At 36.1% G+C, this 16,757-nt stretch overlaps 1 protein-coding gene across 3 annotated transcripts in view; it reads right to left on the bottom strand.

Annotated features, from left to right (window-relative positions):
• Positions 1–926: 926 nt before the first annotated feature.
• The window catches only part of IKZF2 (IKAROS family zinc finger 2), a gene marked incomplete at both ends in the record, with an annotated part of 166,081 nt that continues 150,250 nt past the window's right edge, over positions 927–16,757 (bottom strand). For 2 of the 3 annotated variants that reach the window (XM_082631275.1, XM_082631273.1), the window contains 3 exons: positions 927–1,651; positions 7,385–7,528; positions 15,621–15,758. In XM_082631275.1, the coding sequence (XP_082487401.1) occupies positions 927–1,651; positions 7,385–7,528; positions 15,621–15,758 (1,007 nt within the window). The remainder of the gene's footprint in view (positions 1,652–7,384; positions 7,529–15,620; positions 15,759–16,757) is intronic. The other variant, XM_082631274.1, reaches the window with a different exon arrangement.

Here is a 16,757-nt window from a genome sequence, read left to right as displayed (position 1 = left end):
GATACATGTACTATGCTGCCATCACATTACAACCTTAAAAGAAAACGTCCCAAACAAATTTAAGAAAAGCAGAGGTCCCTTCTGGAAACTATTGACTGCCTCTTAGCCACTCTTAGACCATGTTATTCTGAAAACTAGATAAAAATACTATTCATTAAAGGTGTTAAAAGTAAGGCTGCCAGGGTGTCTATAAAATGCCAGTCATCAAAACTATGGAAAAACAGTGCTTAAGTTTAGAAAAATAAGATCCTAGGACCTCAGATGTATTTGTAGCTGTCCTTAACTACCTGTAGTTTAAAAGCGTTGCTATATGGTACAGTGTACAACATACCGTATTATAAGTTCCATAGGGGAAGTAAACATAGAACCCACAACAACTCATCCAAGGAGTTATCACTGAAAATAATGTGTTTGTGTTCCATGATCTCTAGAGGGAAAACAAAAAAAACAGTTTACATTTTGAAACAAATTCTTCTTTGAACAGTAAAATTACTTATCCCATTTTAAACTGTGAAAGTCCTACCCAGAAAACGCTAATCTTTCCTGCCTTCAATCGTAATCCTGAACATCAGTGGCAAATTAGAATCCTTAGGTGAATCTTTATGAATCAAGTGATTATTTTTTTCTCAAAGCATGATATGCCTTAACATCTATGCATGGCAGAAATGAACTGCTCTTTAATTCCCATAAAATAAACAAGCCAAGTTGTCAAGAAACAATATCCCATCCCTTCTCTCTTCTGTTTCTTCCTTATTGTAATTAGGCAGAGCAAATGACACTGCGTCCATAAAATAAGAATTAATGACAGTAATAATATTAAAAAAAAAAAAGGTATGTCAACATCTGAAGAAGGTGGGACTGTAAGTGCAGTATTTCTTCATGTGCAGTTCATTACTTCATAGGGGTCCCCTTTGGAATGAAAAGGCCTAGTGGAATGTGTGCTCCCCTCGAACAATGTGTGATGAAAACTCATAACGGTCCTGGCTTCTGTAGCCACAGATGTTGCATTCCAGTGGGTCCCGGTAGCCATGGCAACCCATGTGAATGGTGTACATGACATGGTCTAGGAAAAGGACTCGACAGTGCTCACACTTGAAGGCCCTAATCTGTTCTCCTTCTCCATTAAAGACCTTGTAGATGTCCTTCAGCGAGCCCTTAGGAGCCTTGGTGGTATCCAAAGCCTTGACGTCCTCCTTCATGTAAGCTGGGCTTTGTTTCCTCTTGGGATTTAAGGCTGGGTTTCCTTGGTAGGACTGGTGGTCATCATGGCTGCTTTCTGAGTCAGTAGAATCTAGGCAGCTATTGCTGGGAGAGGCCTCTCTTTCCTGGGGTCGACTCTTTGGTCTGATGAGAGAGATAGGGCCATCCATGTTGTTTTCATGACTATCGGAGGTTTCCCTGCTAATGGGTCTTTCTATCCTATTTGGATGATAGACCTGAGAATAAGCTGAGCTTATAACTGGGGCCACCTCAGCGATTGTGCTTGGTGGGTGCTGCATCAGAGGGTGAAGGGCCTCAGCTCCAAGGTAGGTGATTGCATTGTTGATGGCTTGGTCCATCATATGAGACTGCATCAGCTCAGCCTCCTTCTCATATGTTAAGTTCATGTCAAAGTGAATGTCTGGGTAGCTGAATCGCATGAGCTTTTCCCCTGAAAGACAGAGGGGGAGAAAAGTAAAAAAGGAAAAAAAGAACACAACAAAATAAGTGGTTGGACTAAAAATATAAAAGTACAAAGTTAACTCATCACTTCCATTTTCCATAATATGGTATCTCTTATTCTTTAGATCAAGTATTTAAGCTCTTTAATTCTGCTGAGACTCACAAACACTCTTCACCTACAAAAAGGATTAGTAATAAAAATTTCACAAGCCATTTGCACTTGTTCTAATGCCACCATGAAAATGCATCTAGCCTGAAAGTTATAATTGTGTGTTATTTTCATTCTCTATTAAAATGCCCACTTGTCTAGAGCTCAGCCACTATAGGAGAAAGAAGAAATACCAGGTGAAAGTAAGTCAGAGATTATACTTGTTTTTGCATACTTTAAACATCAGTGACCAAGCCTCGAAGATCATAAAAGCGAGAGTGATCTGGTTATAACACTTGTTATCTCACAATTGTGTAGGCTTAATTTGGTTGATTTAGCTGCTATATTAGAGAAAGATTATAGATCTAATACATGTCATTCTGGAAAATTTTTAAATGCCACAAGTAAAATACTGTTAAAAGCTGATATTGTCTGATAAACTGAATGAAATTTAGGGCTATATAAAAATAGGATATTTCCCAAAGCACTTATTATAAACTTGGAAAATACTATGTTTCATTGTTTTGCTTCTTGAAATGGATAATTATTCATTTTTGCATCAACCCTTTCTTATTTAGACACATGTGCAATGGTGCTGGTATGTATGTATACCCATTGTTAGTTTTCTATACATTTTCTTGACTGAAGGATATTTGTAGTTTTCCCTTTAACATTTACTTCAACTAATTTAATTTTACTTCAGTATTTTACTTCAACATAATATCTAATATTAACTATAAAAGAGTCTGGTGCATGAAATAGTAGTTTAAATTTTTCTCCTTCAAATATTGCCAGCTTTGGACAGAATATTTTATCTTTGAAAACTTCTGCCACTAAAACAGTGTGTTCTCCTTCTAATACTTAGTTACTTTGATAGGTAAATCTTACAGATAAATGCTTCTTTAAAATATATGTGAAGTTCTTATAAACGTTTAGTATGTTGTTGTAGGTGCCTAACATGTGATGCTGATCCATAGAACTGTATTCTGGAAAAATACTTTCATGTGGCTAGTATTATTACAGGTTTGAAGAAATGTCCCCCAAATGAGATGAAGGTAATGGTCAGAGTAATGAAAATAGAAGAAAAAATATGATGAGTAGTTATCTTGTAGCATACAATTAAGATATTGCAACATCAAGAGTTTAAAAGTTAAGCTAGACAAACCTAATCTATATTCTCAAAGAGTTTACAGTTTAAAGGGAGTGACAACAATTTAGGGATCTTTATAATACAGTGTGATATGTGGTATGGGGTCAAATAAGAGGGATTGGTAACTCATAGTAAAAGAAAACTTCTTGAAGAAAGTGACATCAGAGAGAAGAATGTGATGACAAATATTAGCCAAGTAAAGGAATGGTGGGGGTTGGAGCAGCTGGTAGGAAGGCTCAGAGGCTAGAGGGCATGACGCATTCTAGGGATTACTTACACTTTGCATATGGCTGAGGATGGAAATAGATGAGAAAGTTGGCATCAGATAATATAAGGCTCATTCAACAATTAAGGAATTTGAATTTTATCCTGAGAGCAGTAAGAACTGAAAGGGTTAAACAGGGAAGTGACTTAACTAGAAACTAGATATTTATTTAGCAAGATGGTTTAGGAAGTTGTTGCTGTAGAGATGTAGAGATCATGGTGGCTTCAACTAGTAGAGTGGCAGTGGAAACAGAGAAAATTCGATGGAATGGAGAGAATTTTAGAAAATGTTGCTAGAACTTGGTAATTATCTAGACACAGAGAATGAGAAAAAGAGGTTAAGTATGGAGCCCAGGTTTCTGGACTGGGGAAATTAGTGGATAGCAATGGGATAGAAAATATGGTGAATTCAGATTGGGGAATACTATGAGTGATAAGTCATGTCTAATAAGTACTGAGATACAGTCTCAAACTCAGGAGAGAGATCTGGGCTTGAGATATAGATATGAGAGTCATCAGTTGATAGAAAGTAACTTCTGAAGCCGTGGGAATAGATGATATCACCCAGGCATAGGTAAAGTGTGAAAAAGAGAAGGTCAAAAATAGAACCTGGAAGAACATCAAGATTTTTATGCCTGCCCATAAACTAGGGCAAGTGGGATTTGAGCCCCATGCTTAGAGAGCCCTGGGCCTTGTTCCTCATGGAATAAGGAATGTACAGGGACAAGGGAATGTGTTTACCTGGAGCTTACACACTAGACCATACTCTAGGTACCCAGGACCCCAGAATTCCTTCTCCAAATGGCTGGGAGCTTGCACCAAGTGTCGCACAGTCCTCTTCATAGGGTCCATTCTGCTGAGTACCAACTGTGCTGCCGGTATGTACACTCTTAGATCTGAAGAACGGTCATTACACTACTCTTGTGTGCTGTGTGTGGGGTGCGATGTGAAAAGAACTTGGATGTGCAGACTAAAGTCTACACATATGTGCATAAGGCCCCTTTTTGCTACTGGAAAGAATCAGGAGTGGGTTTAAAAGAGGGGCCTGGCTGCAGGTCAGGGAGTGGTGGTTCTGCTCATGCCTCCAAGGTCTGATGTGGAACTCCAAGGAGTCTGAGAATTCTATATTTATTTGAACTCAGTCTTCCAGATTAGGAGGTTAGAACACAATAGTTTTTAAGCCTGATTGATAATATTAAAATATTTAGGCATATGAATTGAGGCCTCCATTACTACTGTTGTCCCATTTGGATAACTGTTGGGGTAAAATCCATAAAAAAAGACTGAGAAGGAGCAGTCAGAGAAGCTGGAAGAAATGTAAGAAAGATCAATGTCATAGAAACCAAGGAAAGAGAGTGTTTCCAAAGGAACTAACTATTCAGCAGTGCAAATGCTCTCTAGGTTTAAGATGGTCTAAAAAGGTTCCTCTGGACTTGACACTCTGAAGCTAGTGGACACCTCAGTGAGAATAATTTCAGCAGAGCACAAGGAAGAAAGCCAGGTTGCATAGACTGGGGAATGAGTAGAAAGAAAGAACTTATAGAAAGCAAGTATAGAGAACTCTTTCAACAACTACATCCTTGAAGAGAAGGAGAAAGTAGGTAGCTGGAAAGAGACCTGGGTTTGGGGTTAGATTTTTTTTTTAATCATGAGAGTTTATCACATTGAATGCCAAAAGAAAAATGCCAATAGAAGGGAGAGGTTAAAAATATATGTGAGAAAGGGGGAAAATAATAGTGTAAGTTATCTGGGGGCTGGGATAGGAGAATTCCAGAGCACAAGAAGAGGAATTAATCAGAAAGAAGGATGCTTCTTTCATCAATGAAAGAAGAAAGTATTCATGTGAATGCACGTGATCCTACAGGATTAGTGATATTATACTGAAATCATTTCAACTGATTTTATTTCCTATGAATCTAGATGTAATATCACCAAGGAGTGAGATACCATGTTTTGGGAGAGTAGAGAAAGGTCGAAATGCCCAAAGTGGCAAGTAGGAGAGAAAGCTATTCAGGGACGAATTAAAGGAAGGCTGCTGCTATATAGTAGGGATGGGACAACCGGTATTTGAGATCAGTTACTCATTTATTTACAGTGATGCCAATTCATAAGGCTGTGGGATTTTCTCTAAAATTACTAGCAGCTACGTAGATGTGGAAAAGAGGCTCAGTTGGCTCCATTAGAGAGTGAGGTTTTACTAGGAGAAAGATAGAAGGACAACAAGACGACAGAGTCATAGAATCTAAACTGAATAAGAAAGGAGAGGAGGAAACATATACAGAAAATTCAAGGATCACTGGCCTGGAGGGCTTGATAAAATCAAAGAACAATATTTAACTGAGGGACATGATAAAAAGAAATTTACAATAAGTGTAGAATGATGAAATTTCTCACTTCAAAAGACATCATAAAAACAGTTACTATGCAATTGTTTGTTATTCAGTTGACCCTTGAACAACATGGGTTTGAACTGCATGGGTCCACTTACAGGAGGACTTTTTCAACAGTAAATACTATAGTACTACATGATCCATGGTTGGTTGAATCCATGGATGCAGAATAGTGGATATGCAGGAACTGTGTATAAGGAGGGCCAACTGTAAAGTATATGCAAATTTTCTACTGTATGAGGGTCACTGCCCCAACCCCTATGTTGTTCAAAGGTCAACTGTGTATTACCACTAGGATAGAATCCAACTAAAGAAAAAATACCATCATTCTAATAAAAATCTAATGTCCTTATTTTAGAATCAAAATGTAATTTTAAAAAATCTACCCTTTTCTAAGGAATGTAGTCAAATCGAGAGTAGCATCACTAAGTCAAAGGAAACATGAAAATATTACAAAGAGCAGAACTAAGTAAATTCAGAAAATAGAATAGCAATAAATTTCATATTTTTCCAACTATACTAGTCTCTAGTTGAGACATAGACATTTAATGGACATCCATCAAATTAATTTTAAAAACAGATGAATGACACTTTTAAAAAGTTATTTATAAACAGGAAGAAAGAGACACAGAGAAATAAAAGTAACTTAGGGCCCAAGGCAGATCTGAGTATACTCTCAGGGGCTAGTTTTAAACTGACCTAGTATAAACTATGATCCTTGGGGCTACCCTTCAGCATTCCTTCAATGAACTTTGTCAGTTAATCTCTCCAGCTTGTCTTAAAGTGATATTTTGGTGATTTGTTAGTTCTTTAATTTTAGATTGAAAATAAATCTTCTCTAAGTGTTTATTGGAGTAGGACAATTGTATCACCCTTTCCTCCCTGAAATAACCAAAGAAAAGATTTTCTCTCAGTCACTACTCAACCCTCACAAGGATGTTCTATAATGCGTTTTGACACTAGAATGTGAGAATCTGTTTATTTTTATCTCTTCTAATTTTTACTCTATGTAAGTCTATAAGAATATATATTACATATATATTCTTTATATTGAATCTGTTATTCATTCAGTTTTTTTTTAAAAAAACTAGATGCTTCTGTATCCTCAGAGATACTTTACAACTTACACTCAGAGTTGGCATCATTCTGTATACTGTATCAAAGAATATCTGAGGGCTTGGAAATGAAAAAGGAAAGTCTAACACATCACATTTAATCTTTTCAGTTCAAAACTGTAGCCTACATAAAAACAAAGATCAAAATATGAACTATAGATCCAAATATGAAACATCTTGAATGTAGGCTGCTGCATTATGTATTTTAATGCAGAATTTTTTAAAAAAAGATTTCTTTTCATTCTAGATTAAATACTAAAAGCATTAACATTGTGTAAAGAAAACAGCTTAAAAACCTGGCGCTAATGCAAATTTAAAAAGATTACAAAGCTGTCTAGTAGGCTTCATCATTTCCCTTAAGTATTGTTATTTCATTTTATATAATATTTCATTTTGAGAAAGCAATTGATTACTATCACTCGTTCCTTCATTTCTATTTCTTAGGCCCATATGCCTAAGGGTGTGTAGTGTGTGTGTGTGTGTGTGTGTGTGTGTGTGTGTAAATGCGGTACACACGGAGTGGCATAATGGAGTAAAGAGATGGGCATTTACTTCATGAACTGAAATACACCAATATATATTTCTAGCACATGGGAACATGCCTTTGCTCATTAAAATCAAGTTTTACAGAAATAAAACCCTTTGTAATGCTTACCCACAAACTTTTGTGGAGTGGAGCTTTTACGTTTTCCCATATTCCCTGTGAGCTTCTCTATGACAGCAGGTCTCTCAAAAGGCACCAGAGAAATATTGTTGTCCATAATAGGCTCTTGTTCCTTACAATCTTCCATAGGAGGTACTATATAAAACCATACAAAAAATGTAATCTGATAATTTCTTCAACATTTAAAAAGATACAAAGCTGGACTTGCCATCTCAATATGTGTTATACAAACATAAGCTAGTATGCTTGAATAAAAGTTAAGTAGAAAGAATAACCTCTAGTGTTAAAGTATACTTTTAACACTAGTGTGTGTATACTCACACACACACACACACAGAGGATTTGTTTTTATCCGAGTCTCTCTCAGATCAATGACATAAACTGTTGCCACTCTTGGTGGCCAACGTGTTCTTCTTGTGTCTCATCTTAGTCCTCTGAAAGTGTTTTTAACATTGATTAAAATCAATACTACTTTAAGACTGCACTGTTCTCAAGGCTTCTAGAGTTTATTTTTCTAGAACAATTTAAGTAAGTCAATTTGTTTTGGAGGAAACCTTACACAGACACACAGAAGAGCAGTATAATATTTAATCAGTTTTTTTTCACCCATGTATTTTCCTGTAACAGATTTTCTATTTGATGAGCGGAGTGAGCTGTGATCCCTATTGGCAGTAGCTACATACCTGCACAAAGCAGTCTTCATGAAGGAGATCCAATTCTAAACATGTCCATGCACAGTAAACGGTGACAGCTTTAAGGTTGTAATTTATTTTAAAAACAGCTCTTCAGCAGGACAAAAGAATCCATTTCTAAACTGGCATATTTGCTTACTAAACTACTGCTCTAATTCATTTGACATAAAGTCTCCAGTGCTGCTCCCTCTTTATCCCATTTGTCTAAGTTGCTGTGGGCTAATATATTAGTTCATAGATATTGACATTACATATTGACATTTATGGTGTAGACACAGAACTTATAAAAGTTGTTTTTGAATAAAAATACTGTCAAAGGACATTTAAGTAAAGATAGAGTAATATCAGAGACAGACCAGATCAGTTGATTAAAACCAATATTCACAGGAAGGACCATAACTTATTATTTCTTGATTACTGTTGCTTTCTCCAATTGTACTTGTGTCAGCGCTGTTTGGAAATCTAAAGGTTTCATATTTTAGGATATCTTTACTTCTTCATCATGCACTGTAAAATGATTTATTCTGCTCCTTTGGTTTGTAAGGGGATAGCCCCACTGTGTGAAACACAATGTATTATCCTTTATAAGGGCAGACACTAAGAGTGAGAAAGCAAGAGATGAAAGTTAAGAAAATCCAGTGCACAATTCAGGTGACCTATTTAATAACCAATACAGGTTGCTGATTTTGAAGAAGTGAAAAATAGCATCAGAAAATGTTTTTGTAATTCAAGCATATTTAAAGACATCCATATTCAACCTAAGTTTTGGGTTAACCTAGTATAGCCAGGTGGATGGGCCAGAAAAATTCAATCTTCAATCTCTATTTTAATGGCAAGGGATTCTGTAATTATTGGATGTTAATTTGGAAAAAAATTCCAAGAGGAGACTTAGAAACAAAGAAACACATAGGTCACTTTCTATACAGATATAATTCATGATATACAACTGCAAAAAGATGTCCCCAGATATTAACACAACATCATGTCCTCTCTTAGCAACAACTAAAATAAGAAAAAAAAAAAAACTTAAAAAGAAAAGCAAAGAAAGAATGACCACAGAATTCAAATAAGGGGGGCCAGGAGGATGGAATGGCAGTGATGATATGGAGGGGAGCCATGCAATTAGATACAGACTATTGTCAAAATTTTAACTTTTGTTTTAGATGTTGAATTCACAGGCACTTAATACATTATTAAAAAATAACTATATAACTGAAAAACTGGCCATGAATGGACCAAAGATGAAAATATGTCATGAACCAAGATCCAAAACGAAAGAAGGAAAGAAAAAAAAGTTTGTTGTTGTCAATCTTGCTAAAAAACAGCAAAACTGGTTAACAGGGTTTGCCCCCAAATTGAATATACTAATTAGTTTTGAAATGAGTAGTCTAAAACTTGGCAGTTTTGCTCTAAGTCTCACCTTGAATTTTCATATTTGCACACATTTAACACTCAAAACGAAACCTGGGTGTGGGAACTGTCCCACACCACATCCACCTCAATTCAAGTGATTTGTCCCAAGTTCAATGAAGCTCATATGAACTGAAAACAATGACTTTGGCAGAGCTCTGATCTAACTTCTACTTCACAACCAACAGTCCTTTACATATCAAACATTAGTCTTGTTTCTACCATATCAGCAATAATAATAACAACAACAGACTCACCCTATGTGCTAACTACTGTTTTAAGGCTTTCCATCTGATAATTTATTTAAACTTTCAACAACCCACTGAGATAGGTACAATTACCATCTCTGTTATACAAATGGGGAAACAAAGACCCAAAGATGTAATTTTCTCAGCATGCTTTTTTAAAAATTGAAGCATAGTTGATTTACAATGCATTTTTTTTTTCAATTTTTTTTACTGAAGTATTTTCTCAGTGTTTATATCTAGTTAACAGGGAATATATGAGTAGAACCCAGGTGGTGTGACTCCAGAGCCTGGGCTCTTAGCCACTATTTGAGTGTTGACTTTGTATAAACAAGTTTGAAATATTTTTAAGGTCTCCAGTGAGAAAAGACCTGACACATTTTATATATTACATAACTAATCTAAATTATTTGCTTTCATGTATCTGGGTGCAACTCATCAAAGTATTTCTAGATACACATTGCTTGAAATACAAAACAAGTTGTCTAGTTAACTCAATAATGCATTAATCGCATTGTGGGACATTCAACTAGGCTAAGAAAATACCAATATGCAAACTCCACTTCTTAGAACAAACTTCATAACCAAATAGCTTCCTTATTTTTGAAGTTATAACCAGGATAAAAATAGTTATCCTTGTATTATTTCATTATCTCACCACATTGATTAATCATAAAGATAGAACCATACAAGTGTTCCCTAAATAGCTATTTTGCCAAACAACCTACTCAAATTTCAAATTCCCAGAAGACACAGTCTGAGGGACCTAGATTAGGTCACATGTCCATCCCCCACCAGAAGAGGGCAGGGCACCTAGACTGACAGTCCTGCCATGGCTTCAGCTGATTAGAGAGGACAGCTCTCTAAAGGAAAATAGAAGTCTTGTTAACTTTAGGAGGATGAGGGCATGTATGACATGTATGACAGGCAAACAAAACAGATGTCTTCTATTTTGTCTCAAATTTTCTCCATGTTGTAAAACACAAAAGAAGCTTTTATCTAAATTATATTCTTGACAACATTTGGCAATGCCCATACTTGAAATCACTCTTTCCATTTTCCCATCCTCTGGTCTTACTCAGCTTCATTGCTCTTTTCTTCCCCTTCCTAATGTGTTCTTGGTCCTCTAGATGTCTTACTCTATGCTCTATATAAGGTTATACCCATATAACCTTATAAAATCTCTTACTTTAGACTACTACCTATATAGTGATGGCTCCCACATCTTTATTGCCTACTGAGACTTCTCTCAAGAGCTCGAGATCTATATATTGAACTTCCTTCTAGATAGTTTCACTTGGCTGTCTCTCACAGGTGCCTAAAAGATAATGTGTTCAAAAACTGAAATCTCTATTTTCCTCCCCAAATTTTCTCTTCTTTTCCTGATTTCCATCTCAGTGAATGACACTACTATCTACCTGATCATCCATGCTAGACGCGTTGGGCAAATCCTAGATTTCTTCCCTTTCACCCAGTCTTCTGCCCCTCCTCCCTGTCACCTCTCCTTATATATATACATAGAGGTACTATGCATCTTAGATTCTATGTCTATAGTTGCTCTCAATTAAATAACTGTTCTGCATATTGCTGGCTACTAAGCCCAACTCAACCAATCAGGAGACTGTTGCAATGGACTACTTGGCCTTATCTTGACTCTTCTGATCTATCTCCCACATTTCTAGCAATCAAATGTAAATGTAATTAATACTTTTTAGGGTGAAGTACAAAATTCTTTGCCTAGCACAACAGGTCTTTGATGCCCTGTTCATTGCCTCTCTTTCAGGCCTTATCACCTTCCAATTTCTCTTGCCTTTACCAACTGGGCTCTAGTTATACATAAGTACTTGTGGGTCCTTAACCCACCATGATCTTTTAGACTTCTATTTCTTCACACGTGCTGTTGTTCTCTCCACATGAAACACCCTTTTACATTTATTTAGCTGGCTATTTTGCCTTTCAAAACCCCACTCAAACAAAATTTTCCCTAGAAATTCCTCTTGGACACCCACTGTGATTTAGATATCTGTCCTCTGTGCTTATCATCTGATGCTTATCACTCAATGCTGTAACTATTGGTTTACTGGTCTATTTCTCCCAATAGCTGGTAAGTGACCTTAGGTAGGGACTGCATTTTATTTAACTCTGTGTCTTTAGTACCCTTTATGGTGTGAGACAAATGGAATAGTCAATGGATGTTCACTAAACATCTTAATGAAGGAAATGTTGTCACCCATTGGAAATAGGTTGAACAAGCTTACTAGGAAGTTTATAGGTTCCCAATTGTCTCCATCCTTGCAATAAAGAAATTCCCTTTACCAAATAATTCAAAACACAAACATAAGAATATATATTCTTGCTTTAAAGTTGACAGTCTTTCTGGGTCACACTTTCATTTTTGTCTTCAGGCAAGGAGGAAAAGCTAATTACATACTTTGCTTTTTAAAGCTTTTACTTGAAGCTGAGAAGACTTGAAAAATGAGCATAAAATAACTTTCAAATAAGATAATCTGCCATAAAACCCAATTCATCATTATCTTTATTTCCAAAACTACAAGTCATCAATTTCCTCCTTTTCCATCAAACTTGAGGACTTTTGATTCTAACTTGTAAATATGTCTTCAGTGTTTCATCCTTTTCTCCTGCTGCTTCTCTTCATCTTTTCCTTGGCATTCTCAGGCCTAGTCTCTCCTCACACTCCAGTCAGGCATCTATCCTTTATTCTACATTGGTGACACTGTTCTTTAGAAAAAGGAATTTGGTGACACTGTTCTTTAGAAGAAGGAATTTGATTACCCCAATGAAATTCAAACACTGGATTAGCATGTAAAGCTCTATCGTTGCATCACAACCTACTGTTTTAGTCTCATTTCCTACCACCCCTTTAACTCCAACTACGTTCTATGTCTAGAAACTTGTTAATGTTCTTTTATACCTCCAAGTCTTAGCTTATGGAAACTTCTCTCCCTGGAATGTGTAGTTTCTGTGAATCTATCAGATCTATGCAATTTTTCTCATCCTCGTGTATGGATCAAACACTTCATTTAAGAAGCTTTTCCTTGACTTCTCCAGTCAGTTAGGTCACTTCTGCATCTGTGCTGCTGGAGAAGTGTATATATGCCTTTATTAGAGTGTTTGCTTCATTTTATTGATCTTTTATGTATTTCCTACCAGACTACAAATATAAGAACAAAATTGTATCCATTTATCTTTATATTCCCAGAACATTCCATAGAGCTTGGCACATAGCAAGCCCTCGATATATGTTTCCTGAATGAAGTGAAAGAAAGTCTCTTTGACTTCAGATGCTTCCTCACTAGAAGGAGCCAACATGGGAACATGTTTTGGGAAAGAAAGGCTAGGAAATATAACAATGTCAGATATGAAAAAGAAAGAATAGTAATTAATTTCAAAGAGCTAATGGGTGACCACAATGATGGCACCCCCCCTACATACTCTGAAAGAAAAGACAGAATAACAGATACGATGTAACAGGATTCTAAGAGAGGGAAGGTGTAAATATGAATTTCACTGTGGCTCTGTCAAAAACAAGTCACATGCCAAGCCGTGTATATGAGACAAGGTTAATGATGAACTGTAGTAGCATTTTATCCATATCGTCTCTCTTATGGCATTTATCGACTCCTACCTCATAGGGTCAATTCTCTATTAAGCATATTAACAAAAGGAAGCAGAGATTAAGGATAATCTCAATTTATTATTACACCATACCTAGAAAAAGTACAGATTGAAATAGTAGTAATATAAACTTATGTGGTTAAAACTCCATCCATTATTGAAGAACAAATATTTGGGTCTATAAATGATATCAAAACCTACCTGCCCCCTCCCATGCATGCACACACTCCATCTTGGCTTTATCCCCTGCTCTACCCAGTACCTGAGTGTCTTTCCAACTTTCCTCACTCTTCCAGTTTCAGAGCCATCTGTAAAGGCCTTCGCCTGTCAAGGGCTAAGCGATCTGGGGAATGGGGGTTGATGCTGAGGCTGTAGTTGTTTAGAAGTCTTTTTACCCCAAAATATACCTGTTTAAACTTTTTAGCACCACTTACTCTACAGCTGATTAATATCTCAACAGATAGTTACATGTTGACTATAATTATTTATGTACGCCTTACCTCACTCTAACAACATAAGGTCTTTTAGGAGAGATTCTATTTTTCGTATTCACATGTGTTTGCAACACAGTTTCATAAGTAACTGTGAATGGAAAAATTAGTTAATAAAACTAATAATCCAGTCAAATGTCAAAATTGCAATGAGAGAATATTATACAGAAAAACTAGTAGTAGTGCCATAAGGTGTCTTTGGAAAACTTTGGCATGCCCCATGCCTCCATCAGCTACCCTGACCCAAGCCACCTCTAAAAGCAGCAATTTGAACAGAAACAATGTGCTCAGTAAGTAAATGAAACCTCAAATGCCTAAGTTAACAGGGGTAAGTAACTTAACTTTATAGGGGATGCAACATTTATTTTTTCTTAATATTTAATGCCCTGAAATAGTAAAAAGAACTTTTTTGGGTTTTTTTCTTTTTTGTACATCCAATCACTTTTAATTCACACCAAGCCTATGAGTGACAAACTCAGACATCACATAGCTGGACCAGAGTTGTTGGACTCCTAGGTCCACCATTTTAACCTCGATGCTCTGGATCCTACACTACTGTCATAAGCCCCAGCAATGCAAGCTTGCAGTACCAAATTTACAAACACTTAAAACATGGACACGGTTTTAAAAATGTTGGTTGATAATAATATAAAAACAAATAGACTCAACTCACAACAATGATAGAATTAAATCTGATTCTTTAGATTATATAACCTATCCTTAATACAAAGAAACGCTTCAATTATTCAGGATAACAAAATAAAAGATTCCCAATTCAACAACAAGTAATCACTAGCTGTCCAATAAACATAGTTCCACAGTACATACTATGTAAAACAAACAAAAACCTCACAGATAATTCTTGAGCTGCCTATAAATACAAAACCGATATTTATATTTTAAAAGTGACTACAGGATTTCCCAACTGTACTATTTAATACTGGGCAAATCTTTTTTAAATGAAAGATATAAATGTATCAGTAAGTTAACATTTCTGTATATATTTGTATGAATAATAAAATCAATCAGTATAGAAATATAATTAGTAGGACCAAAGAGATGCCCCAAATCTAAAGAATTAAAATTCACAACTCTCCTTAAAAAGGATGATTTACTAACATTAACTTTTTAGTTATAGATAATTATTAATTGATAAACCTTAGGGACTGCTTTCCTACCCGCTATTGTAGGAGATCAGGATGTTTTATTTGGGTTTTTATTTTTGTGGAGGGAAGTGGCACCCAATTGTGGTCTAGATTGTTCCTCATACTTGTAGAAAGCAAAATCAGTAACTTCCAAGATAAATCACAAGACAGATTGGAGACATTTTCAATTATATCACTGATCACTTACCTAAGAGAAATGAAAATACACAAATAACCAATTACTTCTTCTAGAAAAACCTATAGACTTATGTGAAACCATCTCGAACTCTTTGGTGCAGCCAATGTAAAAGAAGAGTAAAGAGTACCTTACTTTGGTGTATTCAAGGCCAGCTGACATTATGATGGCAATTCAAACACACGCTATCAGAAATAATTTGGGTGTATCACAAAAACTCAGTATAGCTTGTTTGCAAAGTGTCCCAAAGCTCAACTCATTTCAAGTACTTAAGATAATCCCATACAAAGTGAGTGTGACCAGAAATTGCTCTAAAATAGACATGCTGAAGGGTAGAGAGAACTATTTAACCCATAACAAACGACGAAAACAGTAAGGGAGAATGAAAATGGTGAATGCCATTGCTACCCACCATGGTGACTCATGACCTGCCCGGCAGCCTCCATGCTGACATTCTGGAGATAGTTGTGGCAGCGTTCCTTGTGCTCCTCCAGTGAACTGCGCTGCTTGTAGCTTCGTCCACAGTAGTTGCACTTGTGAGGTTTACCCACTGTGAAGAGAACTCAAGATTAGTGTGCTGTCAAGTCTCATCCAAAGCAAAATTACCAGCTAACTTTTGATAGTCTGGAGGAAGCATTTATATGCTTTTCAGACTTAAATCTCTTCCACCACCACACTCCAGTTGAGGCAATTAAAGATAATAAACTTCTACCAAGATTAAAAGATAGCAAGAAAAGGCAGATCATACCTTTGGTGATAGGGGAAATAATGAATCAAAATCATGCTCTGACTGTATCCTAGATCATGAGAGCCTGATGATTGATCTTCAAATTATCTGACTCTTAACACTAACATTTACTCTTACACAGTTCTCTCAGCTCTGACTCATTCAAAAGACAAATCAGGAGTGTCCTAGATACATGATGAGAATTATTTTTATTTATTGGGAGGGGGCTAAGAATGGAGAATTTTACTGAAGGAAACTAAAATCCAATAACTTGAAATGTCATTGTCTAATGAAAAGATTATTCATGGGTACCAAGAAGACTAGAAAGAATTCAGGTGATGAGAAAAAGCACAGATAAAGGCAGAGAGTTTCTCTTTTCTTTCCACCTTAGTAATAACTATTCACACATGCAAAACTTTGTGGCAGATCAGCCTATTCTCCTACGTCAGTCAGCACTGTTCTTATATTACCAAGAATTATTAACCTACTAGGTGCTTTGAGTCCGGATTATTAACAATAATCACCAAAGCCCTAACATATTTAGTTATACAACGATAGTGATACTTAATTACATATTTCACATTCAGGAAATGAATTATTTTCTAATAGCCACATCTCATTATACCTGGTAAAATACTTCAATGCTCACATTAAAAAAAAAAACAACTTTAAAAAATTAAGAAGGAAACAAAACACATTTAGGGAAAGAGGTGTGTTTTAATGTAAGACTATTCACAAGGGTATCACAGAGCACATTGATTCTTGGTGTTGAATGGATACAGAAAACCATAAAGCATCAGGTGGTCTGTTGCCAAAGCCCTC

This window comes from Mesoplodon mirus (assembly GCF_964341445.2).
Source record: "Mesoplodon mirus genome assembly, chromosome: 8".
In the NCBI taxonomy this organism is placed as follows: domain Eukaryota; kingdom Metazoa; phylum Chordata; class Mammalia; order Artiodactyla; family Ziphiidae; genus Mesoplodon; species Mesoplodon mirus.
This window is presented reverse-complemented; position numbering and strand designations above follow the sequence as displayed.